Source organism: Pleuronectes platessa, chromosome 13, assembly GCF_947347685.1.
Source record: "Pleuronectes platessa chromosome 13, fPlePla1.1, whole genome shotgun sequence".
NCBI lineage: Eukaryota > Metazoa > Chordata > Actinopteri > Pleuronectiformes > Pleuronectidae > Pleuronectes > Pleuronectes platessa.
The window spans coordinates 14,291,068-14,311,070 of NC_070638.1; the positions used below are offsets into that span (position 1 = coordinate 14,291,068).

The following is a 20,003-nucleotide window of genomic DNA, read 5'->3' on the forward strand; positions in this document are numbered from 1 at the left end:
ATCTCTTTATTTTCTTTTTATTGAAAAATGATAAAATATACAGAGAAATGCCAACAAAAGTCACGCGCTAGGTCACAGTTAGAACTGATAAAAGTCAAAGCATGTTTTGAACAAATCAAATCGACAAACTACAAGGTTCTCTACAAGCAGAAGGGAAAAACACAACTGACAGTGCTGCCTCATTAGAGCGGCGTTCAAGTGTGTTATTCAGTAACACTTGTACCTCTTACAGTATGTTATGCATCAGTTCTAATAGCACATTCAATTACACAGGTGAAATCATTCCGTCAACTTTACAAGACAACGTTGAATTGTCTTTTTGCTCCTTCACACTTCACAGTACACATGGGTGTAGTATTCATCCATTCAATAAAAAAAATCTAACAATAGAAATGTGTGTGTACCAGCTTGTTTTCAACTGGAGATTCTAGTGCACTTACTGTAGTTCAGATACTGTATGTGCTGACAAGTCAAGATCATGCTAGTTTGGCCTCCGTGTTTGTATGTATGTGTGTGTGTGTGTGTGTGTGTGTGTGTGTGTGTGTGTGTGTGTTTGTCCTAGTCACTGTCAGACCAGTCGAGCTCCATCATGTCCATGGCAGCAGTAGCCATGTTAATCTTGGTTCCGTGCCGCACACTGCAGCTCTTCACAGAGTTCTGATTGGACGAAGACCGCATGCTCACCTGCACCCCCGAGTGGCCGAGGACACCCACCTCGCCCCTGATCTTTTGGCTGATGGCCTCGCTGAGGTCCCCCCTCCTGACGCCCTGGACTACGACTCCCATGTCACTCCTGCGACCCCTGACCCCCAGCTCACTCCTGACTCCTTGACCCACCACCTTCACCCCCAGGTCCCCCATGTTCATGTTCATGTCCATGTCCCCCAGTTTCTCCATGTCCCCCATGTCATCCATGTCTAAGGTGAGCATGTCCCCCAAGCCCCCCAGACCACCGTGGAGACCCTTGAACATGGTTGGGAGCCGTCCTCCTTCAATCTTCATCTCTCCCTCCATCCCTCTCTCATTGAGTTGTTCTATCTCCCAGACTCCCTCCTTCTCCTTCTCTATCTCCTCCCTCTCCCTCTCTCCTTCTGCCTCTCCAAACCCACCCGAGTATCCTCGGACTATGGTCGTCACCCTGCTCCTCTGCATTCCCCCTCTCTCCCTGTCCCCCTCCTCCCAGGTCCTCTCCTCCCTCTCCACCACGCCACCGGGGAAGCTGCGGAGCGTCACCTGCACTCTTCCTCCTTCCAGACTCCCACTATCTTGTCTCTCCCTCTGCCCCCAGCCTTTCTCCTCCAGAGTCCCTTCATCTTCCTCGTCAACCTCCTCTCCGAACCTCCCCTGTAACCCCCTGAGCATGGCGTGTAGCCTCCCGCTGTCGAGTGAGCCCATCCCCCTCTCCACCCCAGCACTGCTCCCCCTCTCTGTGTCTCCGTTGCTGAGGGTTCGGAGGAGGCTGCTGACCCCGGTACTGCTGACCCCGGCACTGCTGACCCCAGCACTGCTGACCCCTGTATTGTTGGAGTCCTGAGAGTGCGAGCGGAAGAAAGAACCAGAGGAGCCGATGGACATGGGGGTGAAGAACTGCTAGTCAGGTGAAGGAGGAGAAGGAGAGGACGGTTAAGATCATAAAGAGCTATTGGATGACTCTACATATACTTCATTCCCGATTTACTCACTGGTGAGATGTTGGAGCGCTCCATGAGTAAGGAGTTTGGACTGGGCGTCATGTTGGACCTCTCCATCAGCCGCTCCTCCCACAGTCGGAGCCTCCTCTCCCGCTCCTCCAGCTCTTTCTCTTTGGAGTAAAGTTCCCTCTCCAGCTTGCGGAGGCGCTCCAAGGTCGACTCAATTTCACACCTGGGGTGTTTACAGGTAGAGCACAGACAGAATGTCAATGAGCTGCTGGGTGCATGTTCTGCCTAAAGGCAACTGTATTATTGTATTATTTAAATATGTACTTTATTGAAATGCTTACACTGACTGCCGAATTTCATATTAATTTTAAGATAATTGTTTTCACATATAAAGCACTGCATGGTAAGGTCCCTGCTTACATCGCTGACCTGCTCCATCTGTACAGAACCAGCAGGTCACTCAGGTCTGATCAGAACTTAATGGTCGTAGCCACGACCCTGATTTAAAAACTAAAAGTGATCGTGCTTTCATTCTTCAACAATGGAATATTCTCCCTACAGATTCGCTTCCTGTAGTGCTTCCCTCCTTCCCTCCTTCCCTCCCTCCCTCCTTCCTTCCTTCTTTACTTTCTTACTTCCTAACTTACTTTCTCACTTAGTTCCTTAGCTCCTTACTTAATTACACCCTTACTTAATTTGTACAGCCTTATTTCCTTACTTCATTCCTTATTTACTTCCTATTCATTCTGTCCTTACTTCCTAACTTCCTTCCTTCCTTCATTCCCTCTTACCTTACCTAGTTCTTCCTTATTCATTATTTACTTTCTTCATTTACTGTATCCAGATGAACCTCATTTTCAAACCCACTCTTATGATAACTGATCCACTATGGGGCGACATGTATTATTGTTTAACAACAAAACTGCATACGAAATTTTTGATCTTTGAAAATCCAACACACGCAGTGTCCAGTGCTATTAGTGTGACATAATAAATTTACTTTTCCTGCTGAATACAGTTTTATGTGTTTAAGAAGTTATGCATGGCACCAGGTGAATAATATTTGACTGCAGTGCTGTCTATTGCCACAGGAGGTCACTGGTGGAGTCAGTGCGCTTGTGTAAGAGCTTGCTTTCACAAACACAATCAGCTCTCACACAGCAACTAAATATAGATGAGAGATCTGACACACAGCCATACCTCCTCCTATGTTCAGCCGTCCCTCCCTCTTCATTCGTCCCGCCCCTTCACCTCCCTCACTGTCCCTCATCCCCCGGCCCCCTCCTCCTCCCCCTCTCCTTGTCCAAGCTTTTCCACCCGTACCCAAAACTTCACTGAGAATTGATTGTCTCGCTGTACTCATGCTAAATATTCACAGAATCTTGCACCTTCTCTCCTCTGCTCCATCCACCGCCCCTCTCTCTTTTTCCCCTCTCTCTCACTCTAGCTCTCTCTCTCTCTCTCTCTCTCTCTTCCCCCCCCCGTCATCTGTCCACTCTTGTTTCCCCCCCTCTATTCTCCGTGTTTTAGATTTCACACAGACCCAATACATTTCTGTTCCTCCCTGAACCCTCTCTCCTCTTCTTGGGTTCACACTCAGTTTGTCCTCTGCCCCCCCCCCCCCCCCCCCCCCCTCGCCTGTGGTTCTCCCTGTGGCGGAGCGAGGGCAGAGTGGAGTAGAGGAATCTCTTTCAGGGACACTTTCCAGAGAGCTTATTATAGACTGAAGTAGAGCACAGGGTCACACATTCAGCTTCTCCCCTGAGCTTTAGACTCCACAGAGTGTGTGTATGCATGCAGTGATTCTATTGAGCTTGGAAATTAGAGTTGATTCCTCGTTCTCATACACAATCACTGCTTCAATTTGTATGTCTGCAAACATACTTCTGTGTGTGTTTGTTTTTTTGTACCTCCACTGGTCCTTGTTATGTAAAAAGGAATTACACTGGTCCGGTAATCTGCTGTCGTTGGCCATGGCCTCCAGGATTACCAGCATCTGCTTAAACTGCGGACGCTCCTGCAGGTACATGCATGCACACAGGTCCAAATAACTACACGTTATACTAGTTTTTAATATCTTTATACAAGCGAGCTATACTTTAATTTTATGTAAGATAATATTTGTGTCCTTTTTTACTTCACCTTTGGATCTGCTTGCCAACATTTCCTCATCAGTTCAGCAAAACTTGCAGGACAGCTGGTGGGGATGGTCAGTCTCTGGATATGCAGACACACAAACACAAGAAGCAGGAAAATTCACTTTTTACAGATATCTGACCAGTTTCTTTTATATCAAAATAAACAGACTTTTAAAGCCTGTGTTTACTTAAAGTATTTATTTAAAACTAAAAAGTATATTAGTCCTGGTTGCTGTTCCATGAGGTCGCAGTGACACTTTGTTCTAAATCAGCATGCTGAATGAGGATCTGCACCAGATTTCATGTCAACTTAAAATGGTGCCGAAGGCTGCTAGTGTGGTTAAACAACTTAGGTGCTTTAATCAAGATAATCAAATGTGTTTGGAAACATAAGAAAATGTTGCAGAGCTTCTAACTCATTTTGAACTAGAATAGTTCAGTAAGGCTCATATATCCGCCAAAGACCCAAGTGTCTCCTTAAAGTCAATCAAGCTGCACCACATTTCACACACTCATAGATGTAGGTTCCCTAAATGTGTCTGACTTTAGATCCATGAATCACCGTGGAAATACTGTGGACCCTTATCTCACATGTTGAAGATGTTGCTAAATTCGGTGCTAATGTAGCAGGGTTAATGCTTCCCACTTGCCATTGCCAGCGAGATCCTTGCGCTGGCTGTGGTAGTGGGAGCCTTGGTTGGAGTGCTAGAGCTCCCTCTAGCGGAATGCGGGGGTTGTATTTTACATTGCTGCCTCCTCTCCTCAGTCTGTGTATATCCCGGCTGGGAGAGGTAGGTAGTCAGAGCAGTTAAACATGAATCCACACTTTGGCGATGTATTACGGGAGTCTAAATGTACATAATACTGTATTAATACTTGGTTGCTTGTACATATATATTGTGTTGCTTGGAATCTGTAATTACTTTTAAATGGACTTTAGTCTTAGGATCGCTAGCTTGGCTACCATTAGCTTTGGTCGTAGCTACTTAGCTAGCGTCGACTTCGACATGAAAGTGTACTTCAGCTTGTCTTTCTCCCATGTTAGGCTGCCATTGTGAGGGTTCTCAAAGAGCATTTCCCATGTTAAATATTCCACCAGGTATGTCACCAAACGCCCATTCAAATATTTTGTGAGTCATTTGTTTAATGTGATATTTATTTTCATGTAAATGCTCAGTCTGTGTATATCCCGGCTGGGAGAGGCTGCCATTGTGAGGGTTCTCAAAGAGCATTTCCCATGTTAAATATTCCACCAGAATAAACGGCTGGCTGCCAATGGTCCCATCGTGGTCTCAATCACACAACGCAACGAGAGAGTACACAACCGCTACAAATGGTGCCGTGACCCGGATTTCTCTGCCTGTCTGCTGCGCCATTGAGGATCGCCATTCGACACGTAGCACGTGAGCACCGACGACGTGGCCGTGCTGTGAGTCGCCCGTGCTGCTTCGAGTAGACAGGTTCAGTAATAAAAAAAAACAAGAGAGGAATAATTCGAACCAAGGGATATAGTTACAGCCGACCATCTTGTAAAGATATATGTGTTTTATTTTTTTGTGTTCTATTTTATTTTTCTTTCTCCTTCTCGTGCACATAATGCAAATTTAGTTTATTTTTTTTTTTGTTTGTTTGTTTTATTTTGCTTTTGAGTTGAACGTCACATTTGAACAGTGACGTGTCATTACTTGTGTATGTGTTTTTATTTCTTTACTATTTTCACTGCTCAACCGTACATTTTGGGTTTTGGGAAATTGTGGCTCATTGGAGATGGATGAGCTGAACTTATCTGCTTTAGGCAGGGGTCAGACATTTATGTTTAGCCCATCACTCCAGAGAGGAGGTTTTCGGGGGAGGCCCCTGACATCCACTCCTCAACAGGCCAAAGTGAATGGTGCTGAGGGTGGTGACGTTTCTTCTAGTGCTGATCAGTTAGCTGGTCCATCTGCATTTTCTGGGGGTAGGGATGTGGACCATGTCCCTGTGCATGTATTAACTGACTTAGTTAAGCAGATAGGGACTAGTATTGGGGAGAACATTGCCTCTTGTCTTAGGCCCGCCCCAACTGGTGATGTTACTTTGGCCCCTTCCACCATTGCTGATCTCTCTAAGATGAGCCTAACTGTTAGCCAGCATAGTAGTGAACCGCATCCCTTCAGGGGGGACAAGACTGACAAACTTTCGGTTTCTGAGTGGGAAGACTGTGTTAAATTGTATCTGACTAAGAGGGATGTTCAGTTATGTGATCAGGCGGAAGAAGTAATGGGCAGGCTACAGGGTAGAGCACGTGATGTTGTGAGAGTGGGGGTGCGTAGCAAGCCTAGTTTGGTCTTACGGTTAGGTCCTCAGCCCATTTTCGACATACTCAAGCAACACTTTAGTGAGTCTGTGACTTCTTTCATGCCTCTAGCTGACTTCTATGACACAAAGCCCTTAGAGAATGAAAGTGCTGTTGACTATTGGATCCGGCTTAACAAGGCACTCGACACAGCTACGGATGGGCTAAAAAGGCAAGGCAAAACTATTGATGACTCCTCTAGGGAAGTGACTGTCATGTTCATCACTCACTGTCCTGATCGAGAACTGTCTCTGGTCTTCAGCTGTAGGCCACTGGAGGAGTGGACTGCCATGGATGTGCAGGTACGGCTTGATGAGCACCATCACAAAAAACGTCTTCAGCAGCGCCATTCAGCTGCACGTCCAACAGACCACCTGCAATATTCTCAGGCTGTTGATGCTGTGCATAGTCACGTGCAGACTGCAGTGACTCCTACTGCCCAACCTGCCATGACCGGTGGGCCGGCGTCAGGTGAGAGTCACGTTCTTGGGCATATTGTCACTCTGCTGGAGCGTTTGTTACAGCGGGAGTCTCCTCAGCGTTACAGGCAGTCTAGACAGGGACCTGTCGGTCGCACCCGGGCTCGGGGGCCATGCGCTATTTGTGGCTGCGACGACCATGACACTGCATCCCACTGTCGGAACGAACGTCTATGCTTCCGCTGCCATGCTGCTGGGCATCAAGCTGCCACTTGCTCAGCCCCACCTGCTCCTGGTTCACCCACTGCCCTGGCCGGTTCACCCACACAGCAGGGAAACTAGCTGACCCACACGAGGAGGGGTCTAGTGGAGGGTCAGCTGGCGCATCCCCATATGACGATGATATTCAGTCCGTTTTTTCACATGCTTGTGCAACGACGGACAGTGATTCAACTTTAATTTTTCAGAACACGCAGCGACTGACTGCGAAAGACAATCTTTTCTACACTAGTGTGATGATTCATGATGCTGTGGAGGTGCGCGCCATGTTGGACAGTGGTTCAATGGCCTGTTCTATGAGCTCACGCTTACTTCCAAAGCTGCAGGACGCAGGTGTTATTTCCCCTCACTCTGTTGCCCCGACATCAGTTGTGCTGATTGGCTGTGGAGGGTTGAGGACATGTCCTGTAGGTGTTTGCGAGCTGCAGATGAAAGTCCATGACTGCCAGATCTCCGTGCCTACACTCATTGTGGATGGTCAGAGTGATGACCTGATTCTGGGCAGCAACGTTATTAAACACCTCATTCGAATGGCTAAACACTCTGGGAGTTTCGGGGAGACAGCATCTCTTTCACCTCAGGCGTCTGGTAAGGAGGAAGGTCTTCTGCAGCTGTTGGCCACTGTGGAGAAATGGAGAGGCAGTGAAATCCCAGAAAAAGTGGGCACAGTCAAGCTGAAGCATGCTGTGACTTTAGAGCCTATGCGAGAACACTTAGTGTGGGGGCGCTTGCCTGGTCATGTGTGCCTCTCTGCTGGAAGCACACTGGTAGTGGAACCAAGTCAGTCACGCACAGTGCCACGGACCGTCATGGTAGGGCGACTGGTGACGCCGCTCTGGGGCGATGGTTGGGTCCCAGTGAGAATTATCAACCCCTCCAATAAACCTGTGACTCTGAGACGGAACTGCAAGATTGCTGATGCGTCCCCCTGTGTGGCACTTGAGGACTTTGACAATGACTATTTGTACAGGACTGACGAGACTGACAGTGTTGAATGTAATGTAGCCAAGACTACTGACCTGACTGACACGGGTAGCGAGAAGAGCTTGACAGTTGACTCTGAGCGTTCTATTCCCAGGCCTTGTAGGTCAGCCCTTCACGACTTGGGTCTGCAGGACATTGACATTGACTCAGCTGATTTGTCTCCATTCTGGAAAGCAAAGCTGGTTGATCTACTGACAAAGTATGAGTCCATCTTCTCTCGCCACAGCATGGACTGCGGTACAGCCAAAGGGTTTGTCCACCGCATCCGCCTGAGTGACAGCAAACCCTTCAGGCTGCCGTATCGTCGGCTGGCTCCATCTCACTATGACAAGCTTCGAACGGCTTTGAATGAGATGGAGGAGCGAGAGATCATTAGGAAATCTGCGAGTGAGTATGCATCGCCGCTTGTCCTAGTTTGGTAAAAGAATGGTGACTTGCGTCTCTGCACGGATTTTCGCTGGCTGAATGCGCGTACCGTCAGGGATGCCCACCCTCTGCCTCACCAGGCCGACGCTTTGGCAGCTCTGGGGGGAAATACATTTTTCTCGACCATGGACTTGACCTCGGGATACTACAATGTGGAAGTACACGAGGAGGATAAGAAGTTTACTGCGTTCACCTCCCCATTTGGGCTTTATGAGTACAACAGACTTCCGCAGGGTCTGTGTAACAGCCCGGCAACATTCATGAGGATGATGATGGCTATCTTTGGTGACCAAAACTTCTTAAGCCTCCTCTGCTATTTGGATGACATTTTGGTTTTTGCTCCTAACGAACAGCTAGCTTTGCAGAGGCTAGAAATGGTTTTTGAGAGATTGAAGGTGCACAATCTAAAGTTAGCCCCCAAAAAGTGCCACCTCCTGCGGCCATCTGTGAGGTTTTTGGGGCACATCATTGACAAACATGGCATTGCCACAGACCCTGAGAAGGTCAAGGCCATTGTAAATCTCAGCGAGAAAGACTTGATGGATGAGTCCGGCATTGTCCCATCTCCCACCAAGATAAGATCATTCCTTGGCATGGTTGGGTTCTACCAGCAATTCTTTGAGGGCTACTCGAAGATCAGCAAGCCCCTCTTTGCACTTACCTCTGGAGTCAAGAGGCCACGTTACAGTAAGGGGAAGAGGAAGACGCCTGTAACAAGGAAACTTACCTCTGCTGACTGGACAGCGGAATGCGGAGAGGCTTTCAAGAGGCTAAAACTAGCTTTGCTAGATAATGCTGCTCTGGCTCACCCAGACTTCAGCAGGCCCTTTTTGCTCTCGGTGGACGCCTCCTCCAATGGTCTGGGTGCTGTGTTATCTCAACTGACTGAGGGGGATAATGTAGCACGTCCGATTGCATTCGCCAGCAAATCTCTCAACTATGCCCAGTCTCGCTACCCAGCACATAGGTTGGAGTTTCTGGCGCTCAAATGGGCTGTCTGTGACAAATTCAGCCACTGGCTGAGAGGCCACACGTTTACGGCATGGACGGACAATAATCCGTTGACCTACATTCTGAGTAAGTCCAGACTCGATGCTTGTGAACAGAGATGGGTGGCTAAGCTCGCCCCGTTCGACTTTGAAATAAGATACATCCCCGGTCCTAGGAATGTTGTGGCGGACGCCCTCAGCCGGGAGCCTTTTGTGCAGCCCAGTATGCTTCATCGTCTCACCAGGGTCCCGTATGATGCACTCATGGAGGAGGCGAACGCCTTGAACCTTGACAGTGTGCAGGATGCGTTCCGTCAATCCTGCAATCCGCGAGTCATGTCATCTCTCAGCAGTGCTGTGGCAGTGTCCTTGGGCCCTTCCGTTTCCAATCAGGCCGTCTCAGCTGTCTTAGAGCGGTCATTGGGCCAGGAGCATGTGCCTCCCCAAGCCTTTCTCCTTCCTCAGCTTGTGCAATCCATCCAACCACGTGAGCATTCCGACATCCGTCCCTTGCCTAAAGAGACGTTGATGGCTTCACAACGTGCAGACCCTTGCTTGAGTCGGGTGCTTCACTTTGTGGAGAGGCAGAGACGTCCATCAAGGCGTGAGCGTGGGCATGAGCCAGCTGACACTTTGAGGCTCCTCAGGCATTGGGAGAAACTTTCTATCAAACAAGGCGTCCTCTATCGTGTCTCGAAGGATGTTGTCACAAAGCGGAAGACGTACCAGTATGTTGTACCCTTGGTACTGAGGGAAGAGGTCCTCAGAGGTGTGCATGATGAAGCTGGTCATCAAGGCCAAAGACGGACGCTTTACCTCTCTAGACAGAGATTCTACTGGCAAGGCATGGAGAGAGACGTGAAGGAATATGTGCGGTGTTGTCGCCGCTGTGTCTTTAGCAAGTCTCCAGAGCCGGAGGGCAGGGCGCCACTCGAGAGCATAGTGACATCTAGGCCTCTCGAGTTGGTTTGTATTGACTTTTGGTCGGCTGAAGATTCTTCCAACAAGTCACTTGATGTGCTTGTGGTTACCGACCATTTTACCAAACTGGCTCAGGCATACCTCTGTCCAAACCAGTCAGCAAAAGCTGTTGCAAATCAACTTTGGAACAACTTCTTCTGTGTATACGGCTTTCCTGAGCGCATACATTCGGACCAGGGTGCCAACTTCGAAAGCAGTCTTATAGCCGAGATGCTCATTGCTGCTGGTGTCCAGAAATCGCGCACCACCCCGTACCACCCCATGGGCAATGGAGCTGTTGAGAGATTCAATCGCACCCTTGGTGGAATGATAAGAGCCTTGCCGCCCAAGGCCAAGCACAGGTGGCCGCAGCATCTGAAATCTCTCACCTTCGCCTATAATGCTACAGTGCACGAGACCACAGGGTTTGCTCCATTTCAGCTGATGTTTGGGCGGACGCCCAGGCTGCCAGTCGACCTGTTGTTTGGGTCTGTCCTTCAGGATGATCTGCTGGTGGATTATGGCGCCTATGTGCAGGGTCTCAGGCATGATCTGGCAGAGGCCATAAAAATCGCTCAGACCTCCTCTACTAAACAGCAGCAGAGACAAGCTGCCATATACAACAGGAAGTTCAGGGGCGCGGCTGTGGAAGTTGGAGACAGGGTTCTTTTAGCCAACAAAGGAGAGCGTGGGAAGAGAAAGTTGGCTGATCGCTGGGACAGTCACCTGCACACTGTTGTGGAGAAACACGAAAACACACACACCTTCAGGATCAAGAACTGTACAACGGATCGAGAGAAGGTGGTTCATAGAAATTTGATAATGCCTGTCAACTTCTTGCCTATCCCACCTGGGTCCGAAAATGACGGTTCCTGTGTGAGTGACTTTGCTACAGATGATTCCTTTCCGGATGGTGATGTGGGTTCTGCCGTCCTGCCTGATAGTGATTCAGAGGACAGGACTGTTTCTTGGATCTCACGACTCCCAGACTCTAATGGAGATCCGCTGGATGCCTTGTTGGCTGACGGACCTGTTCGGACTGTCTCTTGTGATGCACCTCTTGACCTGGAGGAGGATGTTGACCCTCCGGCCCAGACTACCTCCTGTGACTTACCTGGGGATGCAGACGATTGGACAGTTCCACCTGACTTGACGGCTGACGTTGACTGTCCTTCGGACCAGACTGACTTGCGACTTAACCCTGTGTCAGCACCTGTTTTGCAGTCTTCTGTTGAAGGTTCCCTGACTGTAGACAGGGTACAGCATCCTCAGCCCGATACTGCTGGCAGTGATATAATGCTAGGTGTGAGATCTAGAGGTGGGAGGATTATTAGACCTGTGGTCAGGCTCATCCAAAATATGCACCAGAGAGTTTTTGCTGGGTTCTAAGGTTTATGGATTTTGAATTTTTTTTTTTTTTTGATTTTATTTATTTTATTTTATTTATTTATTTTTGTGTATATTAAAGTGCCGTTTTTTTTTTTTTTTTTTTTTTTGGTTGTTTTTCCTTTCTTCCTCAGAAGGGGTAAAGCTCTGAATGGTGCAGGGACCTGTGTGACATAGAATGTTGTGGGTCCAGGTGGTTGTCGACTGTACTGTGTGAATTATGAGGTATCAGGTAGCCTAACATGTAGACGGGCATGTTTTCCTATGGGTGTTGGGAGGCTTTGCAGCCTTCCTCATTCTAATTCTTCAGGGATGGTCAATGACTGGAATGCTTGATATCTGTAGTATGAACAGTACTGAATTTTTGTTTTGTTATTCACTGTGTATTTGTATGTTGTTTACTGTGCCTGATTTGGTTTGTTTCAGGGGTTCTCACAGCACTTGTATGGTTGTTCTTTGGATGGGCAAGTGGAAATCAGTAGAGGGGAATGTAGCAGGGTTAATGCTTCCCACTTGCCATTGCCAGCGAGATCCTTGCGCTGGCTGTGGTAGTGGGAGCCTTGGTTGGAGTGCTAGAGCTCCCTCTAGCGGAATGCGGGGGTTGTATTTTACATTGCTGCCTCCTCTCCTCAGTCTGTGTATATCCCGGCTGGGAGAGGTAGGTAGTCAGAGCAGTTAAACATGAATCCACACTTTGGCGATGTATTACGGGAGTCTAAATGTACATAATACTGTATTAATACTTGGTTGCTTGTACATATATATTGTGTTGCTTGGAATCTGTAATTACTTTTAAATGGACTTTAGTCTTAGGATCGCTAGCTTGGCTACCATTAGCTTTGGTCGTAGCTACTTAGCTAGCGTCGACTTCGACATGAAAGTGTACTTCAGCTTGTCTTTCTCCCATGTTAGGCTGCCATTGTGAGGGTTCTCAAAGAGCATTTCCCATGTTAAATATTCCACCAGGTATGTCACCAAACGCCCATTCAAATATTTTGTGAGTCATTTGTTTAATGTGATATTTATTTTCATGTAAATGCTCAGTCTGTGTATATCCCGGCTGGGAGAGGCTGCCATTGTGAGGGTTCTCAAAGAGCATTTCCCATGTTAAATATTCCACCAGAATAAACGGCTGGCTGCCAATGGTCCCATCGTGGTCTCAATCACACAACGCAACGAGAGAGTACACAACCGCTACACTGAGAGGAAACTCAATGTGCCCCACACACTTCAAACCAATGATAAGAGCATAGTTTCACAAAACTACATGTACAAAAACGTCTAATAAAGAATAATCTTGACTTTTCTAAGTTTGTCAGGAAATGTTTTTTTCATGTAGAAACAAATTATTTCATGGCCTTTAACACAACCACTATTGCAGGGGAGGGGGACAACAACAACATATGTCTTGGAGACTGTTACAAACATGTTTAATGGGTTTTTATCATTAAATTGTGTTTAACGTTGATCAGTTTTGGAATTTAAAATGTATCCTTTTCTCAGATTGACATAAAATAGGAGAATATAAAAGTTTCTCATCTTTCTGTCAAATTTCAGGCCACTGAGATCCTGTCCCCGCCCTGAGATCCCATGACTATCGCTTCAGGTCTGAATGTGGCCAGACGGCCCACAGTGCAAGTGGAAACAGTTTTCTGTGGGGATTAATCCTAAAATATCACAGGCCGCGAGTGGAGAGAGGGCAAGTCGGAGGGTCAGGAAGAGGTATCGCAGCGAAGGGGAAAATCAGAGGGAGACTGGGAGAGGGAAAGAGAGGGCGAGAGACAGTGAGTTATTTAGGGAGAGTATTTTGGAGATTAGCCAGCAGCTACGCAGGATTCATGTTCTCAGAGTTGTTTGTTTCCCCGCGATGTGAGGGTGTGTGTGGCTGTCGGAGGGGATTCGGGCGCGTCAATAACTGAAACACATGCAACCCCCCCACCAGCCATAAACCTTGTGAATCAAACCTCCTATGGTTTCAGCCTTTCTTCTTTCTCCTCTCTCTCTCTCTCTCGTAAAGGCTTTAGGCGGGGGGGGGGGGGTCTGGCCGAGCTCCACTGCTGTGTATCCAGGCCTTACAAGAGCAGAGAACTGACATCAGGCCTAAAAATACCCAGCCTCAGCCTCACCAGCCTCACAGTGGAAACCATGAGAGCATCGCATTGTTCCCCCAGCCTTCCCCAGCTCTGGTGGGTCTAGACCAGGGTTTTCAGAAAGGTGTGCTCCCTTTGTGTGTTTTTGTGTTTGTGTGCATCTGTCTGCCTTGTCTGTGTGTGAGACTGTGTTTGTGTGTGTTACCTCTTGTTTTTCCACCACCAGCCATGCAACCTGCAGCCCTTCGAAGCCTTTGAAAGGAACCTCCCGAGTCAGCATCTCCCACAGCACCTGATCACAGAGCAGACTGTGGTGGTTCATTCAAACACACACAAGCACTTTGAGCCACATATAGGGTTTGTTTGTTTGCTTGTTTCCTTTAATAGTTCTAATGACATCTAAGTAGAGAAGTTTCATTCCCGGCCGTACAAAACAAACATTTAAGGAGCACTCACCACGCCGTAGGAGTAGGTGTCGCAGGTCTCGGACACAGGCAGGCTCTGAATGACCTCAGGAGCCATCCAGGGGAACGTGCCCACCACGGTCATGTGGGTGGTGTGGGAGAGGAACTTAGAGGCCCCGAAATCACAAATCTGAAATTCCAACAGAGAGGACGAGAACACTTAGGACAAATAAGAATAAGAGCCGAAAATGAATGAACCCCATTCAGAACCAGATTTACTGCCAAGTAGATTTTCAACATCCAAGGAATTTGCTTTATTGTTTCTATTCTTAATAGACTAGAATAACCACGCTGCAGTTGTATGCCTCTGCAGTTTCCTTGTACATATTTCTACATTCTTCCCCCCCAGATTCATATAAGGGTACTGTGACCTTTGACCCTTGACCATTATAACGTTGTCACTTTATCTTTGAGTCCAAGTGAGAACCGATTAAACGTCGGAGAAATAATTTTTCTGAGCTTTTTTGAGGCCACCGTGACCTCTGACCTTTGACCAACAAAATCAAATCAGTTAATCAGTAAGTCCAAGTGAATTGTACCAGATGCAAAGAAACTCCCTACAGGCAGTCCTGCTGTATTGTGATCAAAACTACGCAAGGTCACATGACCAAAACAGTTCATCTGTATGTACCATATGTGAAGAGCTTCCCTCAAGCTGATCTAAGATATCATGTTCAAGAAATAACATATATCATTTTGACCTTTGACCTTTGGCTAACAAAAGACTTTCCTCAAGGCGCTCCAGAGATATAACATTCACAATCACAGTAAACCTTGACCATCAAAATCTTATCAGTTCCTCCTTCAGTCTAAGTGAATATTTGTACCAAATTTGAAGGAATTCCCTTAAGGCATTCTTGAGATATCGTGTTCAGGGGAATGGGACGGACGGACAACCCCAAAAACATAATGCATCCGGCCGCTGAGGCATAAAACCAGAGGGAAGAATGGACAGAAACTTTAAGTATATGAGCAATAAGTGAGAAGGCAATATACACAATAAAGTGAAATGTATAAATGTAAATAAATTATCAGATGATGCTCAATGAAAAGATGTGCAATAAGTCAAAGGTTGTTCAGAACATTACTGATATGTGGTGATAAGTGTTCATAAATATGATCATTGTTACAAACCTTCAGGTCTTTGTCTGCTGTCATCACCACTGTAAAGAGAGAATCCAGTCAAATCCATGGGACATTACTTATTATTGTACAACAGACAGATGACACAATGATCTCATGTTCAGAGGTTAAAAAGAAAGTGTTGTTAATGTTACCGTTCCGTGACTTGAGGTCTCTGTGAATGACTTTGACTGGAGCTTCTGCGTGGAGGTAATGTATCCCTGAAGGAAAGACAAAGTTTATTATGTTAGGGGGTTTATAATTTAAAATTTATTTTGTGGTGATAAGATTTGGCAGTAGTTTGATTGTAAAATGTCAAATTTGCATATTTTGGGCTCAGCTTTCAACTTGCTTTTTGTCAATCAAATTACAGATAGTCTTTGTGACTTACATCTGTTCAATTACCTAAAAATGAAAATATCCATCCTCTTAATTAATCGGCACCGGTGTGATTTGCTAGCTTACCTATTTATTTATTTTACTTCCAAGTGTGAAAATCTTATTTCTAACATTATATCAGAGGCCAAAAACACATACATGTGCAGAAATACTTTACAAAGATCTTTATCTAATTCATTCATTTATTAAGTAACTTGTTGCAGTGAATGACAAAATGTAGTGTCACTTATTATAAATAAAGTGAAAAGCTGAGTAAACCTCTTGTACCCTGGTGATCGCACCTCTAAACTGCTGGACTTTTGCCACCAGGAGATACAAGCCTGACATAAGGACATTTACTTTGTCTTATTCCCTCAGCTGTACCTTTGGCTATCTGTATGGCCCATGTCATGATCTGCTCCATGTCCATCTCCTCGCTCTGCTCACTGGAGAGGTACTCGTACAGAGACCCCCCGCTGGCATATTCTGTAAGCTCACACAGAAACAGAGGTTAATATCAGAGAACAGTTATTGAAAGTGTTTCAGATTCACAAACACATTTTCATGGGCAGATGTGGTTCAGGAGGAAGAGAGGGTCGTCCACTAACAAGGTGGAACACTGTTCCGTCAGTGTAAATGATGTGTGATGGAAAAGTGCAGCATAGACAAGTGAATGTGTGTGAATATGTGAATGTGATGTATAATGTAAAGTGCTTTGAGTCATTAAGACCAGAAAACACTATACAAATACAGGCACTTTGCCTTTTCTTTACACCCAGTAGATTACATGGTTGACTATGTTTCACCTGCCACATCTTGAAACACTGACTATTCTAAGAATAAATGTAGAAACAGTGAGCAAGTTTGGTTTTAATTGGTTATTAAATGCTATAAAAACAGAGTAAAACATCACGATTGACAGGTTAGACTGACTCGAGACTCTGGTGCCAAATGTGTAAGATGGCGGCGTTTGTATCTGGGATATTTGGTTTCATTTTTGGATCGTGGGAGGAAGTGGAGAGGCATCGTCATACTATATAAACAGTTTATGATGTATATGCAGATTATTCTGGAAAGGAAACTGTCCAATGAAAGGCCTGTGTCGTCCAGTGAGTAGAGAAAGAGAAATCTTACTTTTAAATGACTTAATGTTACAATTTACAATTTCACTGGGATGATAATCCACCTCCTGTCATTTATTTTGACTGTAGTTTTTTATATTTGTCTACTTTTGTATTTTGTAAGCTTTGTACTTCATGTTCAACTGCATCAACACCTACAACCAGTCTGCAGCTCTGTGTCGGTGCTGTGTCGTGACCATATGACTTTGTCCAGGCTTATTACCACATCCAAACATGCTGGTCTCAGTTACAAATGTCCTGCCAGGAGACACAGCACCAAGCAGCCATTAGAGTACACACCCATACTTCAAAACACACAAATAAACACTGCTCTGCCATCTGAGCATGTGCTAACGTGTGTGTGTAAGTGGTCCGTCAAGGATCAAATACAAACTAATATAGTTATACACACACACACACACATACACACTAAACCCTAACCCTAGCCCTATTTTTACAGGAAAGAACAGTTTGGCCAAAGCCTAACCCGACCTAATGTTGAGTATTTACGTGAGGCCTTAAGCCTACGGATAATAATTTCAGAAGATAACCTTTGTCCTGAATGAAGAGAGAGATTTAACAACCATATGTTCAGATTGTACGTCCTTGTGAGAACATTTGAAAGGATGTATGGGTCACACACACACAGACACACACACACACACGGGTTCTGACCTGTGACGATGCCATAGTTGGGAGATTCCAGTACAGCTCCATAAAACTGAATGATGTTTTTATGACTCAGGACACTGAGAATCTCGGCCTGGACGAGGAGACGGGAGAAAGAGAAGCACAGGCATATGCACAACTTTATTAGCAGACAACTTTAGTTTCCTAATATCTGAAACTGGTAATGAAACACGACCTATAAGAGAATAATCACCCCTGATTGGCTGGAAACCTAAAGGTGTAAACTAGATTCTGATGGCGTGTGTGGGACGTCGAGCTGTTGTCTGAGCCTCTGTCATACAACGGGTCGAGTCTCCAAACAAAGAACATTCACGCTGCCGCGACAAACATCTGAGTGACAAGTACTCCAGGTCATAACCTTTAGATATGTGGAATATGCAAACTGCTGCTTAACATAACATCCATTTTATGTCACATTAAGGCAACGTTAATAGTTTCTGAATAAATGATTTTTCTTCCAAAGAGCAATTTTGTTTAATTATCAATTCTTCAACATGTATTTTATCAGTGTACAAACATCAGTTTGTGTGCATGTGCAGTTTTATGTGTGAATACAGTAGTGGTAAGTAACCTTGAAGCACACAAACACCTAATTTCAGTACTATTTTAAGGTATTTTAAACCTATATACATTTCATATATATATATATATTCATATATATATATAGTATACTATACCTGTCACATACATATCAGTTAAATCAGTGCACTTATAAATATACTGTGTCATACAAAGCTCATCGTGCAATCATCCTGTGCCACTGCACTTTTATTTGGTCCATAATATTGTATATATATTATATTGTACTGTAGTGGAGGGTCTACTTCATGTACTCATCTCTATATTTTTTATGTTTTATTGCCTGATTTTATTCTATTTTATACGTTCACTTGTTCTTTTAACCATCGGCTGCTTTAACTAGTGAATATCCTCAGCATGGAATCATGCTGATCTGATCTTAGAGTTCAGAATTTACACTTTATATCTGGCTACATACTTTTCAGAGTTAACATAAAATCATAATAATTTATAAACTGATTATGTTTTTACGTTATTGTTTAAAATACTGTACTTCAAATGAGATGAACAAGATATTTCTTACTATAATAGATCCTTATTAATAATCCAATAATATAACACAGATATCATTTAGCATAATATGCACTTTTACATTTTGATTCTTCTGCACTTAAGTAAACATTCAACTTGAATTTTAATTGAGTAAATATTGTGCTGTGTATCTATTAAAACTTAAATAAATACATGAATACTTCTTCCACTGCTGTTTGTGTAAATAATCAGACGAAACATTTAAGGTGAGTGTGTTTAAAAGCGGTGTGGCATCGAACAGACAGTTTCTCCCCTGATCCATCAGTCTGTATTTACATTAAAAGTGCACACATACAGTTTAAATGGCCTGCTCACCCTGCATGTGTTTGTGTGAGGATGTGAGTGAGAGAGAAATAAATCAGACGAGAAATAAAATGTTATGTCAACCCTCCACGTGTGACACACACATATATATATATATACAAGTGCATATATTAAAAAAATGTCAATAGTGTGTGTTATATCTGAATCCTTTCTGAAACCTGCTGCCACAAGAGTAACTGTAACATGATCGATTCCCCCACAGGTCGCCCTTAATCCTCCTGACACCGGCCTGTGAACTTGCTCCACCACTCCACCACCACCTCAGTATTAATAACATGGAAGGAAATTTTGTTTGGATCACCATCGAGGGGCTCGCACTCCACAGAGAATCACCCGGCCTGGCCCAGCCCGGCCCGGCCTGCCAGGTATTCAAGCCCCCCCCAGGTGACCACACACCTCGCCCTCGCATAAATAAAAGTGCTCCATCCACAAAAGAGCAGGAGGAGGTGGGGTGAGTCAAAGAGTGGTATGTTTAAGATAAACACATGTTCAACGGCAGGCAGGCAGGGGAGGAGGAGGAGGAGGCCTGTGGGTGTACGAGTTCAAAGAGAACCTGGGAAATTATTGGAAACTGATTCATGATAAGAGCAGTGATGTGGATATTCATATTGTGTGTGAGTGTGTGTGTATGTGTGTGTGTGTCCCTCACCTCTTTGTCAATCTTCAGGAGCTTCTTCACGGCCACCTCCTTGTCCTGGGAAATCCACAGGGCTCTGTAGACGCTCCCAAAGCTACCTCCTCCACAGTTCTCATAGAAGAGCAGGTCCTCATGCTTTATCTGCACAAACGACGAGCCAGGGGACGACATGGCATACTGACTCACACACACATGCACCCACACATACACCCACACACACAGAGAGAGAGAGCCCAGAAGCTCAAGCCCTCAGCCGCTGCTGCTGCTCCAAAAGTATATAAATATATATACAATTCACGGATCAGTATGGAGAGAGTGAAGGATGATGAATAAAGAGAAGTGGAGTAGTTTCCTCGGCAGCGTCGGAGTGGATGTTGTCAGTCAGCACGAGAGATTGCCAGAGGGAAGAAAGCAGAAAGTGCTGGAAAAGAGAGAGAGAGAAGTTTGCTCCCCCGTGAGTCAGGAAAAGTCGAAGCCCCTCTGTCACTACTAGACAAGGTATTACATTGCC

General features: G+C 45.5%; 1 protein-coding gene across 2 annotated transcripts; it reads right to left on the reverse strand.

Annotated features, from left to right (window-relative positions):
* Positions 1 to 5: 5 nt before the first annotated feature.
* LOC128455183 (mitogen-activated protein kinase kinase kinase 7) lies at positions 6 to 19,971 on the reverse strand. Of its 2 annotated transcripts, none has more exons than XM_053438859.1 (11): positions 19,505 to 19,971; positions 17,407 to 17,494; positions 15,995 to 16,096; positions 15,388 to 15,453; positions 15,245 to 15,273; positions 14,103 to 14,240; positions 13,852 to 13,938; positions 3,783 to 3,857; positions 3,551 to 3,657; positions 1,683 to 1,863; positions 6 to 1,587 (listed from the first exon to the last, which is right to left on the reverse strand). In XM_053438859.1, exons 1-11 carry the CDS (start codon positions 19,661 to 19,663, stop codon positions 559 to 561), a joined length of 2,061 nt encoding a protein of 686 aa, XP_053294834.1. In that variant the 5' UTR covers positions 19,664 to 19,971; the 3' UTR covers positions 6 to 558. The 2 variants fall into 2 exon arrangements, with proteins under 2 accessions (XP_053294834.1, XP_053294833.1); XM_053438858.1 differs by having other exon boundaries at positions 6 to 1,590.
* Positions 19,972 to 20,003: the final 32 nt, after the last annotated feature.